Source organism: Rhineura floridana, chromosome 1 (assembly GCF_030035675.1).
Source record: "Rhineura floridana isolate rRhiFlo1 chromosome 1, rRhiFlo1.hap2, whole genome shotgun sequence".
Lineage (NCBI taxonomy): Eukaryota > Metazoa > Chordata > Lepidosauria > Squamata > Rhineuridae > Rhineura > Rhineura floridana.
In genome coordinates, this window is record NC_084480.1 from 238,755,384 (window position 1) to 238,776,587 (window position 21,204).

Here is a 21,204-nt window from a genome sequence, read left to right on the forward strand (position 1 = left end):
GACCATTTTGTTTCAGTGTACAAATGATGCAAGAGAGAATACTAATTTAACATTTTGTAATACACATTTTCATAGCTATGTTATTTGATTAGAGGTAGAATATTTTGAAATCTTAGGAATGAAGACTTACCAGATGTATAGTTAATCTGTGTTTTTCTTGCAATTAGATAATGTGCAAAATGGCCTCTATGGTAGGAAAGGACATTACAGAGAGGCTCATTCTTCCCAGATTTTGTGAGATGTGCTGTGACTGCAGAATGTTTCATGTTCGTAAGGTATGACCTTTTTTCTTTGTAAATCTCATCTTCTTCTTTACCTTCTCTAACTGTGAATGACTATGATAGCTGGAGATACCCAATGTGAAAACATAGTAACACAGATTAAATAATTCATGCCACACAATTTCAACTATGCATTTGGGGGGAGGGAAAACAATATTCTACGAGAGAACAAAAAGGTATCTTTTGTGAATACACTGATCTCTTGGGCAACTGTGTATAAGCAGCACAAGCCTCTTTATTGGAATGAATGAGGAAACTATAGGCAACGTGTCTAGAGATTATGATTTGGGACTTCGGAGACATGACTTTAATTCCCTGCTCTGCCAGATAGCTCAGGGCGTAGCCTTGAGTGAGACACTATCTCAGTGCCTAAACACCACTCATGGTGTCTGAGAGGCTAAAAATGTGGTAACCCCAAGTGTGCCATTTTGAGCTTTTTAGAGAAGGTTGGGATTCATTGACTCCATTCAGTTAGGCATGGGTAGTTTGGCATGGCAGGATTTTCAAGGGAGTAGAACAAAGGAAGAACCAAGTGAATTTCAGATATTCCTGATACGAAAAATAGTGATGTTTTTCCTAGGGTTGGGCATTTGGCTAACTAGAACATGTACTATGTATTGTCTAATCAAGTTGTTGAAAAAATTAAAGCATTAGAATTATAACATTTGACTGATAGTTCACGCTTCTCTTTGTTCCACAAAGATCTTTGGAAACCTAATCCTAGAATGTTAGTACCATAGATCTGGGAAGGATCAGGAAGGGCATAAACATCAGCCCAGCTACTCTAAGACAACATCTTGTACATCAGTGTTGTCACCAGATTTGTTGATAAATGCAGAACTAAGTTCATAGTACTGACATTCCTGAGTGCAAGACAAGATCATATAATGCAAACAAAATAACCATAACTACACTACTGGGAAGGCAAAATTATCGTACTTCATTTTTCAGTCAGATCTGTGGGGGGGAATTCTTTCTTTACCTTAAATACGGTGATTGGTTAACTGCTGAATGTGAAATGAGATCCATCCTCTTTCTCCTCAAGCTAAACTTTCCTGTAGTGAATACTTACCCTAGGTTCTGTAATAAGGGAAAGTTCCTGATGTACTGACTATCTTAGGAAAAAAGAACTTTCTGATCTCCCATCCTGATTGATAACTGAGTTATCAGAATTGGTAAAAAAAAATGTATCTTTATCCTACTTGGTACTTAAATTAAGTGTGTTCTTTACTGGTTTGCTCCTGCAACTGATTTAGGAAAACAAGACTGTTTATGTACTGTTTTCTTTAGTTTTAATTTGAGCATATCAAGTATAGCTCCTACTTTTAAATTAGCTTCCTTTTAAGATGAAGAGTGCAGTGAGTGATTTACACTTGATTGCAAAGCACTCCGCAAGAAATAGTTTGAGAACTGCAGTCCTGCTTTCTTAAGTAGTTAGTCTGCTCAGTGTAATATTCATCAGCAATTCTAATGAAAGTGTTATTTTTTTCAGGTTTGTGCAGCCAATTTTGGTGATATCTGTAGTGTTGTTGGACAGCAAGCCACTGAAGAAATGCTGGTAAGTCAAAGTACTGGAATAAGCTTCAGTTAGTTATCATTCCCCTTTAGACCCATTAAAATCACTGGGTCTTCAGTATACTGACTGGATTTGGGTAATTATCTTCACATAGTTTTCATGAAACTTGGAAAAAATCAAATGAGTATAGGATATTGCACATCATAACTAATTAGGATTATCTTGTGACTAGATAGATTTTTTCATTCTAATAGACATGAAAACATTTTTGGTAAATTAGAGGTATTGTACAATAGTTATTTGAATTTATGCTATTGCTATCTGTCTTATGCATGTGCTTACATAATGCATGCTTATTGAGACGTACTTTCTTTAATACCCTTCTCTCTGTCCTATGCAATATATACTCCAAAGTAAACCCCATTGAGTTCAGTGGGATTTACTCCCATGTAAGCCTGTAAAAGAGTGCACCCAAAGTATACAATCATATACCCACATATCCAGGAATAAGCTTTGTTGAACTCAATGAAAGCATGGCATATAATAAATGATAAATAGTTTCATTCATGCCTTAGGACTTGCAGCTATTTGGTGAACCACATGCCCTCTCAACCCTTGCCCGTTGTGGCTGATTTGAGCTAGCTGGGACAGGATTTGATCGAGTGGGTCTGGGGTGTGGTGTGGTAAAGGATAGTCTGATTATGCAGTCTTGGAGGAAACTGAACAATTTCGGCATCCATTTCATTCTGGGTTCAGGCCTGGTTTGGGGACTGAATTAGCCTTGGTCATCCTGATGAGAGTGATGGGGAAGCATGAACCTGATCTGTCTCTCAGTAACATTTGATACCTTCAACCATAGTAACTTACTGGACTAGTGGTTGGGAGTTGGAGGCACTTGCAGTGGTTCCATTCTTATCTGCAGAGTTGGTTCCAGAGAATGGCATTGGGTATTATGCTTTTATTTTTTTATTGGTGTTTTATTGAGTTTGGGGGGTTATATCAATACCTGGCAACCCTGCTATGGGTTGCCACTACTACCATCTTGTCCCCCATGCTGCTTAGTATCTATGTGAAGCTGTTGTGAGAAATCATATGGGGATTTGGAGGATAGTGTTATCAGTATGCTGAAGGCACCCAACTTCATTTCTCTGTGACATCTGAATTAGGTGTTGTCAGGCAAGTCCTGGATTGATTCCAGGACACAATGTTGGGCTGGATGAGGGCCAGTAAGTTGAAGTTGTATCCCAATAAAATTGAGGCCTTGTGTTTGAGTAGTTCCCAAGAATGGGAATTAAATTATCTGCCTGTTCTTGATTAAATTCCATTACCCCCTCAAGGAGCAGGTGCATAGTCCAGGATTGTTCCTTGATCCATCATTGTCACTAGAGGTCCAAGTGACTGCAGTAGCTAGGAGCACCTTTCACCAGCTTCAGCTGGTGCATAAGCTATGATTGTTCCTCAACCAGGATAACTTCAAGATTGGTCAACTGTAATGCACTTTATGTGGGGCTGTTCCAGAAGCTGCAGGGAGGGCAGAATGCAGCAGGTAAGCTGCCGATTGGGGCAGCTTACTACAAACATGTAACGTCACTTTTAAACAGCTGCACTTGCTGACAATATGCTATTGGGCCATTTTTATGGTTTCGGTACTTTCCTATAAAGCCCTAAACAACTTGGGTCCAAGTTATCTGAAGAAACACCACCTTCCGTAAAGACCTGCCCAGTCAGTAAGATCTTCAAGTGAAGCCCCTCCTGGTTGTTTCACGGCCTGCAGAGGTCTGTCTTGCAACAACCAGGAGGAGAGCCTTTTCTGTTGGGGCATGCAGCCTATGGAATAACCTCCCCTCAGAGGTAAGGCAAGTGCCTGCTGTTCTCATTTTTGGGCACTTGCTAAAAATTTACTACTTTTACCAGCCCTCTGCTGACCTTTAATACCAACATGTTCAGTTCTGACTTTGTTGCTGCTCTATTTATTGATGTATTTTTAATGTTCTGTTGTGAACTGCTTTGCTATATTTACATGAAGGATGGTATAAAAATATTGTAAATATAAATCAAAACTTCTTTCAAAAGAAGCAGTTTCCACCCCTAAACATTCACATTGAGACACGTAGTCTGAATTGTCCCTGCCAACATCCATACCACCTTCTCAAGTGTAGTTTAAGCTCTTTGTGGGAAGGTGGAATGACTTTTTAGCGCCAAAAGTGATATTAGTAATACCTAGAGGCAGCAGTAGAATAAAGTAATTCCAAAGTAGAAAGTAAAGCATGAATCTCACATTGTCTTAATCTTCTCTATCACAGACACTAGAGAATTGTTCTTTCTAACAATGTACAAGCTTATGAGGCATTATTTTAAGATAAGAAGTCAAACCCCTACTTAAATTCCTCATACAAAATTTGTGTTTTGTATTTTTTTTCCAGTTGCCTAGATTTTTTCAGCTTTGTTCTGATAATGTTTGGGGTGTGCGGAAGGCTTGTGCTGAATGCTTTATGGCTGTTTCATGTGCCACATCGCAGGAGATTCGTCGAACAAAATTGTCAACACTGTTTATTAACCTTATCAGTGACCCTTCACGATGGGTAAGACATCAGTTGTTACGTTCCCATTCTCCTTTTTAAGATTCTGTACAACTATTTAGAGAGATTTGTTAATGTTTAAAGTATTGATAACACTGTTGACATGCGAGGAGAGGGAATAATGTATTATGCAAGATATAGAGGCTCCATCCTCTGAGCTTTGACTTGTAGAATGGGAGTCCCCAACCCGGTGCCCATGTGAGCCCTGGCACCCACAAAAGTCTTTATGTGTGCCTCCAGGAAGGACCCCCAGACTGAGCTTTCTTTAAAAAAAAAAAAAAAGTAAGTCTCTAGCTCCCCTAGAAAAAAAGTTACGGAGCAAAATGTTCAGGTGCCCTTTTAAGCAATTTCTGTGAAATAAGCCAGCCTGGTCACTTCCATCTGTCAGTATTTTTATCTGCTGAATGAAGTCAGAGGTGTCATTGATAAGTAACTAGTTCGGACACAAGGCAATAGAATCCCTAGGGATCTAAAGAGTTTCTATTTCCCTCCCCCTTAGTGCATATGTATGCTTCTGTCATATATACTAGTAGTCCTTGCGATCACTGTAGTTTTGCCCTTCCTTTTTCCCCTAGCAACCAGGATGCATATTTCCTATGGTGGGCTTTTCTGAGATCAGGTTCTCCCTACAACAGGGGTTGCCAACCCTTTTGGACCAGTGGGCACATTTCAATTTCTGAGAGAGTGTTGTGGAAGGATATTAAAGAATCCCCTCCCCAAATGGCACATCAGAATGTGAAAATTTTGCAGAGATGCTTAGGCATGTCTCCTGCTGTAGAAATTGATGTCCAGGCTCTCATTAAGAACTCGGAGTATAGTTAACTTACAATATAAAGGTATACATGCCTACTTCAGAAGTAAGTCTTTTTGTGTTTAATGAGGCTTACTCCCAGGCACATTGGTACAGGATGGCAGCCTAGGTTTTGGTTTAGGACTGGCATTGGGGAAAATTGTGTTCATGTGACTTTAACAGCTGTATATCCACAATCGGGACCAGCAAGACATAGCTGACTTCCCATGGTAAACACGAGATCATTTTGGGGGAGGAGGGGGAAGCAGCAATGACCGTACTCTTCAATTTTCTATGATGCCATGCCCCCCATGGCAGCTGTGATGTCTTATGCCATACCCCCATGGCAGCCATTTTGTGACTGGCACTCTCAGGAGTCTCTCAAAATTTGAAATGTGCCCCTGGTCCAAAAGGGTTGTTGTAGACATTGATTATATGTTTTCAAATATCTGTCTCTTAGGGATAGAAATTTAAGGCAAGTGTATCTCCAGATATTTTGTCTTTTTACTTAGTAGTAAAATGTTTTGTGGCATCTTTCAAATAGCATAAGGGCCAAAACTCTTATTTCCCAGAACCAAAAGTAATTTGTTTTGCCCAAGATGAATGTTTGATTATGAAAGCGAACATAAACATGCCCAGTGAAAATACTATTATAACCCAAAGGTTAATATGATTTGACAAGGGAATAAACAATTGGGCAAAAAACAGCATGTAGAAAGGTAAAAAATAAAATGTGTAAGGGGTTCTTTTGGGTGAAGTTGCTGTAAACCGCCCAGAGAGCTTCGGCTATGGGGCGGTATATAAATGTAATAAATAAATTAACCTCCTTGCAATCAGGTATGTGACATTCTTTCCTAGTTGTTACTTGGTTTCACCTCTAGCTTTTAAAACATATATTTGAAAGTGGTTTTGGATTTCATACTAACTGTTCCAGTTTCTAAGAAGTAGCTAACCTATGGTACTCCAGATAGGAGCTGCAGGCCAGCAACATCATCCCTGACCATTGGCTGTGCTGGCTGGGGCTTATGGGAGTTGAGAGTCCAACCTCTGAAGGGCACCAGGTTCCTCCCCCCTCTAGAATTTGTAAATATTCTCTTACAGATAGATATGTACATTTATATGTATCTTCAGACACAGGTGTGAGTCTCAGGTATGTGCCCACCACTTCCAGCTGTAATATTGGAAGGACCCCATTGTCCTGATTCTTAAGGCAGCTGGCACAATGCATTCCCGTGTCCAACTTGTTGGCCCTGTTTCAAGATGGAAGATTCCCCTGCAGCATACCCTTGGGAGCTTACCATGTTTCCACTCCCGGCAGCTGGGGCATTTGTTATAAGCAGCTGTATTTAAAGGAACTCTCTGGAATCCATTACTCTAGGTCCGCCAAGCTGCCTTTCAGTCCCTGGGGCCTTTTATATCAACATTTGCTAATCCATCCAGCAGTGGTCAATTTTTTAAAGAAGAAGAATGTAAAGACACTGAGGATCAGAACTTTGCAGAGGAACGTAGGTATGGCCTGATCGTTCATTTCATTTTAATTCATTGGTTCTTTACATTTTTGTACCTACACTTTGACTGTATGTTCTGCCATTCATGTCCCAAGTTTTGGGATGGGAGGAGGAAAAGAAGTCCCTGTTTTAACTTGGTCCAACACATCCTCATTATTGGATTTGTTTGTGCCAAATTTTCATTCTTTATATATTGTGGAAGTACCTTAACAATTTTGATGCTGCCCATGAGAGAGTGCATAGGGAAGTGAGACACAGATGTCCTTATGTAGATTATTTATTTATTAATTAAATTATATCCTGCCCTTCCTCCCAGTAGGAGCCCAGGGCAGCATTAGTGGTGCCTAATCTCTTTTGAGAAGTATGCCAAATTTCAAGGCCACTGTTGTGTGCTACAGCACATTTACAGCTCCTTGTGCCTTTAATTTAGTTTATTTGTTTGATTCTGTCCAGACTACCCATGATGTAGCCGAGTGTATCTTTATAGCCACTGGGATAGATAATTTAACATACACATTTATTTTCTTTGTCCAGCAATGTGATTGTAACTACAGAAGATATTTCAACAAATGATGTGCAGAGCCAGACAGAGTTGTCTTTAGATGCTGATGACAGTGATTTTGCAGAGATCTTTGAAAATGACAAAGAAGAGGGTAACTCCGTGTTGGTTCATTCCCTTCCTGAGACAATGTTTCATTGCACTTTGTCTCCAGAATCATGCAGAGAAACAGAAGATAAAAATGAGCCAAGTTTTCATCATTGCAGCGTAGCAGTGCTGCCAGCACCTGCACTGGCTTCGAAGGAAAATTCCTTTTTTGATCAGGAACTATATAACTCATTCCATTTCTGGAGGACTCCACTTCCCAGGATAGATATTGATTTAGAGCTTCAGGAAGCTGCAGGAGTACTTGATTCAGAAACTCAGGAGGAAGAACAGGGCGTTGTTGTATCGGCTTCTTCAAACATTACCATGGCTACAAGGAAGGAGTTGGAGGAAATGATAGAAAATTTGGAGCCTCATATGGATGATCCAGATGTTAAAGGTATTAACATATTAAAACAATTTAAGTTCCAGAAAAGTTTGAACTAGATGCCCAAAAAAGAAAGGTTGAGACCATTTAAATAAATAAACTAAAATGAAACTAGTTTTAAAATCCCATAGCTAAGTTGGACTGTGAAAAAAGGGAATAAGAGAAAAATCATTTGAAATGTGTTGTTGGAGGAGAGCTTTGTGGGTACCATGGACTGTGAAAAAGACAAATAATTGGCTGTTAGATCAAACTAAACCAGAACTATCACTAGAAGCTAAAATGATGAAAGTGAGGTTATCATACTTTGGACACATCATGTGAAGACATGATTCACTAGAAAAGATGATAATGCTGGGAAAAACAAGGGAGTAGAAAAAGAGGAAGACCAAACAAGAGATGGATTGATTCCATAAAGGAAGCTACAGACCTGAACTTACAAGATCTGAACAGGCTAGTTTATAATTGATGCGATTGGAGGGCGCTGATTCATAGGATCGCCATAAGCCGTAATTGACTTGAAAGCACATAACACGCACACAATTTATTTGCAGAACAACGGTATCTTCTAGGGCCAAATTAGATGTTACATGTTGTTGGTCCATATTCAACCAACTTATTGCACTAGCAGAAGCCAGCACAAGGATTCCTGTTAGCACAACAGGATTTCCTCACCCCCACACATATCCCATGCCCTTGCCAAATCTGCTTCGGTGTGTTGGGAGAACCCCCAGAATAGTACATGGGGTGAGGAAAGGAGAGACCATTCCATCCAGTGAGCAGAAATGCTTCTGCTGGTAGAATGATCTCCTTAGTGCTACATTGAATACAACCCATTATGTCTTTGCATTAACATGCATGTTTTTAATGCAAATAGCATCAGCTGGGAGGGGTTGGTAATTACCAGTAGGTATGGAGTAATGAGTGCAACCCTTTCTTCCTCTGATGTGGTCCTGAGGAAAATCCCTTCTGCGAAGATGCTATTTCATGGGAAGGAAATCCCCCATTAGTACCTTCCAGAGGGAATTTCAGAGGAGGGAATTTCATTAGGGTTGCAGAAAGGGAGAAAAGGATTAAACTCTTTTCTCTACCTCTGTCCACACATCCTGGAGTCTTGATATATAAGGCTGCAAGCCTAACCCCACTGGAAGTAAGCTCCATTGAATTCAATAGGACTTGCTTTTGAGTTGACATGAATTTTTGAAATGCAAGTTATATGCAAAGATGCATTTAATGTAGCATCTAGTTTAGCCCATCTGAAACTCCTCACATAAGATGGTTCCAGAATTTTTCAGGCAATTTAATCAACTAATTCCTATTACTATCTTGACTGTAAAAGTGCTATTGTGCTCATGTCCTGCTTATAGGCTCCCTGTAGGTTAACAGTGAGAACAGAACGCTGGATTAGATTGGTATGATCCAGCAGGGCTCTCACATTCTTATGTGTGACATAGAATTCGCCTTTATGTTGAATCGGTTGAACAGAGGTTGAACATTACCTGAAAAAAGATTCAGATCAAACTGATATCCACTGTTTTTGAGAAATAACCTTGATTTATGCAAATATACTATGATTACTTATAAATGCAAATAACAGAAACATCCAGTTGCATTTAGCTACTCTATTTATAGAAAGTTACTTAACTATTTATGGATAGTTTAAATGAATTTATGGTTAATTGAGTCTCTTGTTTTGCCACAACTACTCGTTTTTCTTCCTTCCGTTTTCTTTTCTTTTTTAAAAAAGTCTTAAATCGCAGGGTGGGTAAATTTTTATAGGGTAGTTGGACCAGTTTTCTATGGTCAATTTACTCCCTGGTTTAAATGTTAAGCTGCCTGTTAAAGAAGTTATTTGGGTATAGAGATGTAAAATTTCCAGAAATTTTGAAGCCATGGGGAAAAACTGGGGGGGGGGGAACTGACATCTTTGGAAAAATTGAAAAAATGCAACATTAGCACTTCTTACAAATTAAAAGTCACTTTATTACTTCAGGAATATAAAATGTAATTATGTACAAGTTGGTTTGGCATAAATTTGTTGGTATATTAAAAGTACATTTTATGCAAACAATTATTACAAATTGAATTTACTTTTTTAAATTTTTACTTCTTTTGGTAACAAATGGATCTACAAGCTCCTGAACTGTAAGGAGCACCTGGACTGTAAGGAACCTCTTTCATTTTGCCAGTTTATGAGGAGCAGGCAAAAAAAATTAAAAAAAAAAACAGAAGAAACCATCAACGTTAATAACGAAGAAAATTATTTATGTCTCCGCTAGTCTTCCACATTTTCAAGCAGACATAAAGCATCCATTCCCATAAAAAGAACTGAGAAAAAGTGAAGGGAGCAAGATTCAGTGAAACATTTTATTCATCATGCTAAAATAAAACATTCCATAATCTATTTTTTCTTCATTTTTTTTCAATTTTTCCAATTTTGGGGGAAAAACAAAAAAGGTTTCGGAAAAACAGGAAAAAAACCAGTTTTTTTATTTTTCTAGTTTTTTTCCAGGCCTTCACATCTCTATTTGGGTATCAAATTCCATCCATATCACCATATTGCACTACAGTAGAAATGAAGCTTCATGCTAAAGTCTCCACAGCCCTTATATAGTTTAATTCTCCAGGAACCTTGAAGGGCTGTAAATACTTTGTATTTCACTGAATATTTTTCTGTGAGAAGTGTCATGGAACATGCCTCTTGGTCTCTCTACTACTTTTCTTTTAAGTATTTTGTGGTATATGGAAGTCTGTAATGTAGATGTAATTCATGATAATTAGCATAAATCTTTGTCCCCATCTGAATACAGTTGCCCTCATGACTGGTTGATATATCTCTCTTAGAATCATAGAATAGTAGAGTTGGAAGGGGCCTATAAGGCCATCAAGTTCAACCCCCTGCTCAATGCAGGAATCCAAATCAGCATTCCCGACAGATGGCTGTCCAGCCTCCAGTGTCGGAGAGCCCACTACCTCTCTAGGTAATTGATTCCATTGTCGTATGGCTCTAACAGTTAGGAAGTTTTTTCTGATGTTCAGTCAAAATCTGACTTCCTCCACCTTGAGCCCATTATTCTGTGTCCTGTACTCTGAGACTATCAAGAATTGATCCCGGCCCTCCTCTGTGCGACAACCTTTCATGTACTTGGAGTGCTATCATATCTCCCCTTAGTCTTCTCTTCTCCAGGCTAAACATGCCCAGTTCTTTCAGTCTCTCCTCATAGGACTTTGTTTCCAGTCCCCTAATCATCCTTGTTGCCCTCCTCTGAACCTGTTCCAGTTTGTCTGTGTCCTTCTTGAAGTACGGAGACCAGAACCGGATGCAGTACTCAAGATGAGGCCTAACTAGTACTGAATAGAAAGGAACTAATACTTCACACAATTTGGAAACTATACTTTTGTTAATGCAGCCTAATATACCATTTGCCTTTTTTGTGGCCACATTGCACTGTTGTCTCATATTCAGCTAGTGATCAACAACAATTCCAAGATCCTTCTTGCATGTCATATTGCTGAGCCAAGTATCCCCCATCTTATAACTGTGCATTTGGTTTCTTTTTCCTGAGTGTAGAACTTTGCATTTATCCCTGTTGAATTTCATTCTGTTGTTTTCAGCCCAATGCTCCAGCCTATCAAGGTCCCTTTGAATTTTGTTTCTATCTACCATGGTATTAGCTGTGCCCCCTCTTGGCAGTTTTCTCTGTGATATTCTTGAATGTTCTTAGATATTTCTGAATTGACTATATATTTTGGAAAGTTGTTGTCTCTTTGTCTGTTCCTTACACATTTGGACACCTCTTAAGATATTGTAACCAAATTTTTTGCATGATGGTTCCTGTGATACAGGAACAGGTCTTCATTTGTGTTTGGATACAGTTGGATGCCTTTTTGACTCAAGATGACAGACTGAACAACTGCACTCACGTTAACCACTGCTTTCAAAACTACATTGATTTTTTTGTTTCTTTGAATTCCTGAGGAATGTCGAGTATGAGGCTGCTAGGATAATGTAATTCAACATCAGTCCTGGAAACCCTTAACCTCCATGCTAGTTCCTGAAAAATATGAGTGGAAGAGTGCTGTTGCGTTTGTATCCTGATTGTGGGCTTCCCATAGGTATCTGGTTGGCCACCAGATGTAAGAACAGAATGCCGGATTAGATATGCCTTTTCCAACAGGGCTGCTCTTACATTACAAACACAAAAGTTTTGCTAGCCAGATCTATCACAGTATTAAAGATGTTAGTTGCAATGCATCTCTTAATGAGCTATGCAGGAAACAGGCCGGCTGCCTCTTGGTCCAAAACAAGAACTAATTAGTCACTTTGTTGCTTGCTATTAACCCTTCCAAGTATGTCTGTTGAAACCCAGTTTACTCTCATTGTTGACTGTGATAACTTACAAATTTAATCAATAGATTCATATATATAGTTAATTGCTGCCAATTAAAGTTTTGCTGCATTTAACAATTGTTTAAGTGTAATTATTATTATTTTAAAACCCAAGCAGTTCCTTTTCGAAGTGTCATAACAGGAGGACACAGACTTGGAGATACATATTTGATCAACTGTTACCAGATACTAAATAGTGGGTCTGGACAGTTCGTTGTTGTCTCTTTATCTCAGGTTTTTAAAGTTTATATACAAAACTTCAAAATACACTTTATTAGGAAGCTTCTTGCCTCTTTGCTTTATAGATTTGCTTTTTCTTGTACTAAAATGGATTTTTTATTATGGCTTACCACAATGAGTAAATACTGAGTAGCTTCTTGATTATAGAAACCCATTTGAAATTTAGTACTTGAAATGTGCCATAGGCAAATGCTCTACGGAAAGCATTTTAAAAAGTATGTGCCTCAATGATGTAATCACACAGCAACTTTCTCTACTGTCAGGTAGGAAGGAAGCAGGCAGAAAGGAAGTAACAGCACTTTAGGAAAGCAGGAAAGAGAAGTTACAGATGCTGATTAAAAACCAGGAGGATGTTACGTTGCTATGCAAACACTGTATTTTAGCAACACAAGAATAAAGATATTCACTAATAGGCAAAAAACCTTGCGGTTTAAGAATGGACCTATAGCCCACAGATATTTCTATCAAACTTTAAAAAGCAGGGAAATTGGGCAGCTATAGTGAATGCACCAGGGGAGCAGGAGACCTGACCTTTGGACTGCCCTACAAATCTGTCAAAATGCGGACACCATTTGGGTTGGTCTTTCACAGTCTAATCCACTTCCTGTGTAGCTTGGAAGAATTTGGTAATGTGCCTCTGAGCGTATGGTGAGTGGTGGCAACACCTGCCATCTCCAAAGATGGAGAATTACATTTTTGTATGTTTGTTGGTGTTCTTCTTTCTTTGCTTCTTTCCTGTGTTACTATGGTTTGTACAGAGAATCTAATCTAGAAAATTTTATTTCTCTCATTATTCATCCTAGAAATCTATGTCAAATTTATTTTTATTAATTTCAAAGCCTTTTTATTGGTCAGTGTTATATGATGGTGAAGACAGCCTTTTGTGTTTCAAACTGGAGGTTATGTTCTATTTCTATTTTGGGTGCATTAACAGTTGAATCTGAAACTGCAGTTTGATGTAAATTCAGACTGATTACAATATATTGCTACTTCAGGAATGACTCTAGCTCTTGGAAAAAACAAACTTAGCCTGCCCATGATGGATGTTTTCAGCTTGCTATGTTTAAACCACTTCATTTAAGGCAAGGTGGGCGTGGTCAATTAAAAACATAGAGCACACCTAGCATTTTGCTAGAATATATTTCACCTCCCACTGTTTTATCTTGTGCAAACTGAGACACTCCTGATTTCCACTGGAGACTATTCTGCAGAATAGTCAGTGCTATTATTCCACATTATTTTTGGAGTTTTTTTAGTGTAAATTTTGCAAAGTGTTGCTGTACTTGTGTTTTAAATTTGTATATTTGTTTTTAATGTTTTTAGTTACTGTAAACCGCCCAGAGAGCTTTGGCTATGGGGTGGTATACAAATACAATCAATCAATACATAAATAAATAAATACTTCACATATTCACAGAAACAAAAGAAAATGATTTCCTATAGGAAACTTCACTAAAATTGCAAAGTAAATCAGGCATATTTAAAGTGACCATCAACTATATCAACTGTCTTAATAATGTTGCTTCGTCCCTGCTAAAACAAGATCAGCACAGCACATGTCGTCTTTCTATTATTTGGGCTGTTTGCTGGTGTTGCCACCACTTGCCATATGCTCAGAGGCTCATGTTACCAAATTCTTCCAAACTACAGAGGAAGTGGATTGGACTGTGAAAGACGAACTCAAATTGTGTTTGCATTTTGACCAATTTGTAGGGCAGTCCAATATCTCAGAGAGGAGGTCAGATCTCCTGCTCCCCTGGTGCATTCACTGTAGCTGCCCAATTTCCCTGCTTTTTAAAGTTTAATAGAAATAGCTGTGGGCTATAGGTACATGCTTAAACCACAAGGTTTTTTGCCTCTTAGTGAATTTCTCTGCTTTTTAATCCTGGAGGTAAGAAATGGGATCCTGTGGAAGCTTGCCGACAATGGATTGATCATTGGGATTTACTCCCCTGCAATCATGTTTACCATAGGTGACACTGACCACAGGGGATGGGGAGGGGAGGAATGCAAAGGGGAGGAGGGGGATGAGACCAGGAAGGAGGGGGAAGGGATCAGGAAGGAGGGGGAAGGGAGGAGAAGGACAGGTTTGATCATTTGCATGTTTGAGTTTAGTGGAATTTACTCCCATGCAATCATGCTTAGGATAGGTAAAACTGACGGGGGATGGCTGGAGTGGGCAGGGAAGAAGGAAGAGATGAGGGGAGGAGGAAGGAGGAGGGAAGCCAGCTCTGATCATTTGCATGCTTATTGATTTCATTGGGATTTACCCCAATGTAATCATGGTTAGGATAGGTAAAACTAACCATGAGGGGGGAGCAGGGGGAGGGGAAAGAAAAGGGAGGGAAGGGGAGGGCAGGTTTGATCATTTGCATGCTTATTGAGTTCAATGGTATTTACTCCTGTGCAACCATGCTTACGATAGGTAAAACTGGCCAGGGGGAGGGGAGGGGAAAGGGAGGAGAAGGGAGGGTGGGATTGATCAGTTGCATATTATTTATTATTATTATACTTTTTGAGTTCAGTGGGATTTATTTCTGTGCAGTCATATATGGAAATGGACTGCCTTCAAGTCAGTCCCGACTTATGGTGACCCTATTAATGGGGTTTTCATGGTAAATGGTATTCACAGGTGGTTTTATCATTGCCTTCCTCTGAGGCTGAGAGGCAGTGACTGGCCTGAGGTCACCCAGTGAGCTTCATGGCTGGGGATTCGAACCCTGGTCTCCCAGATCATAGTCCAACACTGACTCGGGGAAGGGCTAGGAGGGGAGGAGATTGGGTGGGTGGGCACTGGGCAGAGGGGAAGCCCCCTTCCTTTCCAAAAGGAACACATTGTGAACAGTATCATTGCTTTTCATGGTTTCCCCCACCTTTTTATTCTACAGCAGGCACCATATCCTCCCACCCAAATTTAAACCAAAGCTGTCCCTGGCCACATCCACACCAGACCTTTATTTCACATTAGACAGTCATGGCTTCTCCCAAGGAATCCTGGGAAGTGTAGTTAGTGAAGGTTGCTGAGAGTTGCTAGGAGACGCCCTGTTCCCTCACAGAGCTTCAGTCAGAGTGGCTGACTGTTAAACCACTCTGGCCACTGGACCTTTCTCAGGAGAATAGCAGTGTCCTCTCATCACCCTTCACAAACTACACTTCCCAGGAATCTCTGAGGAAAGCCATGACTGTCTCGCCTGAAATCAAAGTCTGGTGTGGGTGTGGCCCCCTGATTAGCTAAGCCCAGCAGCTGTGAGTCTGGCTTTTAGAACACTGACAGTTGGTTCTTACTGAGCATGCCCGACATTATCATTCAGTCTGACATCATTTCATGCAAAATTTCTTAAATTAATTAAAGATCAGCCAGGCATTTTTTAAACTTTTAACCTGCAGAGGATGAAGGTCAGAGTATGGGGCAAGGTCAATATTAGGATTACAGGTCCTCTGTGAACATGGCTGATTTTTAATGAATTTCAACAGATTATGAGAACTCTCAGAGAAAAAAGTCCAAAAGGGCCCTGGGTTTTTTTTCTCTATTTATTTATTTTATTTATTTTATTTTTATTTATTTTGTTGCATTTATATACCGCCCATAGCAAGTAGCTCTCAGGGCGGTAAACAGAATAGGATAAAATACATACATCATAATAATAAAATCACAAAACATATAAGACACAATGAAAACAAAATACAATTAAACAAAATATAAGATGATAAAAGGATTAGTATTACAAGATTAAAAAGATAAAAAGATTAAAATGATTAAAATGCCTGGGAGCATAAGAAGGTCTTCACCTGGCGCCGGAAAGATAATGTAGGCGCCAGGCGTACCTCTTCGGGGAGGCTATTCCACAACTCGGGGGCCACCACAGAAAAGGCCCTAGATCTAGTAACCACCCTCCGGGCTTCACGATGGGTTGGTACCTGGAGGAGGGCCTTAGATGCTGAACGAAGTGAGCGGGTAGGTTCATAGCGGGAGAGGCGTTCCACCAGGTATTGCGGTCCCACGCCATGTAAGGCTTTATAGGTCATAACCAGCACCTTGAATCTCGCCTGGAAGCAAATAGGTAGCCAGTGCAGGCGAGCCAGAACAGGAGTTATGTGCGAAGACCGACTGGTCCTCATCAATAGTCTAGCTGCCGCATTCTGCACTAGCTGAAGCTTCCGAACTGTCTTCAAGGGCAGCCCTATGTAGAGCGCATTACAGTAATCCAATCTCGAAGTTACCAGAGCATGAACAACTGAGGCGAGGTCGTCGCCATCCAGATAGGGGCGTAGTTGGGCTACCAAACGGAGATGGTAAAACGCGTTCTGTGCCACCGAGGCCACTTGAGCCTCAAGAGACAAGGAAGGGTCAAAAAGGACCCCCAAACTATGGACCTGTTCTTTCAGGGGGAGTGTAACCCCATCCAGAACAGGATGCACATCCACCATCTGAGCGGGGAAGGCATTCACCAACAGTGTCTCAGTCTTGTCTGGATTGAGTCTCAGTTTATTAGCTCTCATCCAGTCCATTATCGCGGTCAGGCAACGGTTCAGCACATCAACAGACTCACCTGAAGAAGATGAAAAGGAGAAACAGAGTTGCGTGTCATCAGCATACTGATGACAACGCACTCCAAAACTCCTGATGACCGCACCCAGAGGCTTCATGTAGATGTTAAAAAGCATGGGGGACAAAACCGACCCCTGAGGGACTCCACAATGGAGAGTCCAGGGTGTCGAGCAATGTTCCCCAAGCACTACCTTCTGGAGACGACCCGCCAAATAGGAGCAGAACCAGTGCCAAGCAGTACCCCCAACTCCCAACTCCGCGAGTCTCCCCAGAAGGATACCATGGTCGATGGTATCAAACGCCGCTGAGAGATCAAGGAGAATCAACAAAGTCACACTCCCCCTGTCCCTCTCCTGACAAAGGTCATCATACAGGGCGACCAAGGCTGTTTCAGTGCCAAAACCGGGCCTAAAACCGGATTGAAACGGATCCAGATAATCGGTTTCATCCAAGAGCACCTGGAGCTGGTTAGCAACCACCCGCTCCAAGACCTTGCCCAAATAGGGGACATTCGCCACCGGTCTGTAGTTGTTGAAATTATCTGGGTCCAGGGAAGGTTTCTTTAAAAGAGGTCTCACTATTGCCTCCTTGGGGCTACTAGGGACTACTCCCTCTCTCAAGGAGGCATTAACCACTTCCTTGGCCCAGCCGGTGGTTCCAGCCCTGCTAGCTTTCACTAGCCAAGATGGGCAAGGATCCAGAACAGACGTGGTTGCCCGGACCATTCCAAGCACCTTGTCCACTTCCTCGAGCTGCACCAACTGAAACTCATCCAATAATAAAGGACAAGGCCGTGCTCCGGACACTTCACTGGATTCATCTGTCACAACATCAGAGTCTAAGTCCCTACGGATGCAAGCAATCTTATTTTGAAAGTGTCCAGCAATTTCGTTGCAGCGGGCTTCAGATGTTTCTATAATATTGTGAGGGCCAGAGTGTAAAAGCCCCCGCACAACTTTAAAAAGCTCCGCTGGGCGGCATAAGGATGACCTAATAGAGGCAGCAAAATAAAGTTTTTTCACTGTCCTTACCGCTTTCATATACAACTTATTGGTGGCACTTACCAAAGCATGGTTACATTCGTTGGGAGTTCGCCTCCATCTGCACTCCAGCCTCCTCCTCTCTTGTTTCATCACTCTCAGCTCCGGGGTATACCATGGAGCTGTATGAGCTTTACATCAGAGGGGGCGCGCAGGAGCGATTGTGTCAATAGCCCGAGTCATCTCCGTATTCCACAGTGCGACCAGGGCCTCGACAGGAGCACCAGTGTTATCAGCTGGAAAATCTCCCAGGGCCCTCTGAAAACCAAGAGGATCCATCAGACTCCGGGAGCGGACCAACCTAATAGGACCTCCACCTTTGCAGAGGGGAAGAGCTACTGTAAGTCTAAATCTCAACAAGCAGTGATCTGTCCATGACAGTGGGGTAGATGAAAAACATCCCACCTCCAGATCACCATCTCCATGACCAGTGGCGAAGATCAAATCAAGAGTGTGTCCCGACACATGCGTTGGGCCAGTAGAAAATTGAGACAGCCCCATTGTTGTCATGGAGGCAATGAAGTCCTGAGCTGCACCAGATAAGACAGCCTCGGCGTGGACATTGAAATCCTCCAGTACCAAAAGTCTAGGGGATCTCAATAGTACCTCCGAGACTATCTCCGTCAGCTCAGCTAAGGAAGCTGTTGGGCAGCAAGGTGGACGGTACACCAACAGTATTCCTAGTCTGTCTCCCTGGCCCAATAGAAGGTGGAGACACTCCAGACCAGTCGCCGCCTGGACAGGGTGCTGTGTGAGAGGGAAAGTACTCCTATAGACCACAGCAACTCCCCCTCCCCGGCCCTCAGATCTACCACAGTGCTGAACCGCATACCCGGGTGGGCAAAGCTGGGAAAGAGCAACTCCTCCCTGCTCACCCACCCAGGTCTCGGTTATACATGCCAGATCGGCACCCTCCTCCAGAATTAAATCATGGACAAGGAAGGTTTTATTATGTACCGACCTGGCATTCAAGAGCAGCACGTGGAGATCCGAGAGCTGGCTGATAGGACAACCAGCAATCCTGTGGGTAAGAGGAGAACCAGAACAAGGCACAGACACAACTTGTCTGGGACGAGTTCCCCTTACCTGGCCAGTTCTCCTCCTAACACCATACCTCCCATTACCCGTCACTACGTTAATTGGGGCCCCCGAAAGTCCCCCCACGAAGGATGGAATCCTTTCTCCCAGGCACATAATAAAAATACACAAATATACATACACAAAACAATCATACAAATCATTCACACCACACTAATCCACACACACAGAACAACAACCACACAAATACACTTAATAAAAATTTTAAAAAAGCAGTAGCAAGAGCAGCAGCCTCTCCTTCCCTTGGGCGATGGTCTCTTCTTCCTGCAGGCACTGGGTCTCCCAGGCCACCTCAGCCAGCCGACTTATGTATCCCTCCAAAGAGGGACAGGTGGTGAGAATCAGTCCTGGCTGGCTGGGTACCTGGGGCCTGGTCCTGCCAGGCAGAAGTCCCTCTGGAAGGGTGGTGGAGGTGGTGGTCCCACGGCGGCGGCAGCAGCAGCAGCAGCAGCAGCAGCCTCTCCTTCCCTTGGGGCGATGCTTTCTTTCTCCTGCAGGGCCTGGGTCTCCCAGGCCACCTCAGCCAGCCGGCTTATGTATCCCTCCAAAGAGGGACAGGTGGTGAGAATCAGTCCTGGCTGGCTGGGTACCTGGGGCCTGGTCCTGCCAGGCAGAAGTCCCTCTGGAAGGGTGGTGGAGGTGGTGGTCCCACGGCGGCGGCGGCAGCAGCAGCAGCAGCAGCCTCTCCTTCCCTTGGGGCGATGCTTTCTTTCTCCTGCAGGGCCTGGGTCTCCCAGGCCACCTCAGCCAGCCGGCTTATGTATCCCTCCAAAGAGGGACAGGTGGTAGCAATCAGTCCTGGCTGGCTGGGTACCTGGGGCCTGGTCCTGCCAGGCAGAAGTCCCTCAGGGAAGGGTGGTGGAGGTGGTGGTCCCACAGCAGCAGCAGCAGCAGGACAGTAGCAGCAGCGGCAGCAGCCTCTCCTTCCCTTGGGCGATGGTCTCTTTAGACTTTGAACTCTCAATTCTTTCTTACTGTTTTGTTTTATTGCCATGAAAATTTAGAGGGTTATTAATCAAACGTTTCTGAGTTTAGGACTATAGGTTCTGTAAGGTTTTGTGTTGAAATGAGCTTTTGGAAAGCATCAGAATGGCATGGGGGGTGTTTTCAATTTAACATTGCAGAATGTGAAAGATCCATGCTGGCTATAGTATACAGCCACTATTGTGGCTGTATAATAGCACACAACTAAAATAATAAATAGAATACTGAAAGTGAAGGAGTATAAATTGGACTAAACAGGCCATCCTGTTCTAAAAATAATGAATTTGCACTTCTCTTTCCCTGACCAGCCTCATGCAAGAAGACCAAATACATTTTGAGTCCTGAAGAAATTATCTTTGAATGGCCCCTTCCATTTTCATTTTTAAGCCTATGCCTTTTGCCTACTAGATTTAGCAGAAGCTAATCTTGTCTACATTCTATTGAAATGGAAATGTCTTAATTTAGCCCCTACTGGCCCATTCCTTTACTTTAAATTGGACTTCTGCATTGCTAATTCTCACTGGATTGTGCTCAGTTCGTCCTTTTCTTTGCTCACTTAAAAATGTTATTATATGACTTCAATTTGAACTAGAACATAAGAACATAAGAAGAGCCTGCTGGATCAGGCCAGTGGCCCATCTAGTCCAGCATCCTGTTCTCACAGTGGCCAACCAGGTGCCTGGGGGAAGCCCGCAAGCAGGACCCGAGTGCAAGAACACTCTCCCCTCCTGAGGCTTCCGGCAACTGGTTTTCAGAAGCATGCTGCCTCTGACTAGGGTGGCAGAGCACAGCCATCATGGCTAGTAGCCATTAATAGCCCTGTCCTCCATGAATTTGTCTAATCTTCTTTTAAAGCCATCCAAGCTGGTGGCCATTACTGTGTCTTGTGGGAGCAAATTCCATAGTTTAACTATGTGCTGAGTCAAGAAGTATTTCCTTTTGTCTGTCCCGAATCTTCCAACATTCAGCTTCTTTGAATGTCCACGAGTTCTAGTATTATGAGAGGGAGAAGAACTTTTCTCTATCCACTTTCTCAATGCCATGCATAATTTTATACACTTCTATCATGTCTCCTCTGACCCGCCTTTTCTCTAAACTAAAAAGCCCCCAATGCTGCAATCTTTCCTCATAGAGGAGCCGCTCCATCCCCTTGATCATTCTGGCTGCCCTCTTCTGAACCTTTTCCAACTCTATAATATCC

At 42.1% G+C, this 21,204-nt stretch overlaps 1 protein-coding gene across 8 annotated transcripts in view; it reads left to right on the forward strand.

The window, feature by feature from the left end:
• The window catches only part of PPP4R1 (protein phosphatase 4 regulatory subunit 1), a 54,840-nt gene that overhangs the window by 16,712 nt on the left and 16,924 nt on the right, over nt 1-21,204 (forward strand). For all 8 annotated transcript variants that reach the window (XM_061595376.1, XM_061595426.1, XM_061595416.1 and 5 more), the window contains 5 exons: nt 168-275; nt 1,774-1,839; nt 4,221-4,379; nt 6,545-6,675; nt 7,209-7,717. In XM_061595376.1, coding sequence (XP_061451360.1) covers nt 168-275; nt 1,774-1,839; nt 4,221-4,379; nt 6,545-6,675; nt 7,209-7,717 — 973 coding nt within the window. The remainder of the gene's footprint in view (nt 1-167; nt 276-1,773; nt 1,840-4,220; nt 4,380-6,544; nt 6,676-7,208; nt 7,718-21,204) is intronic.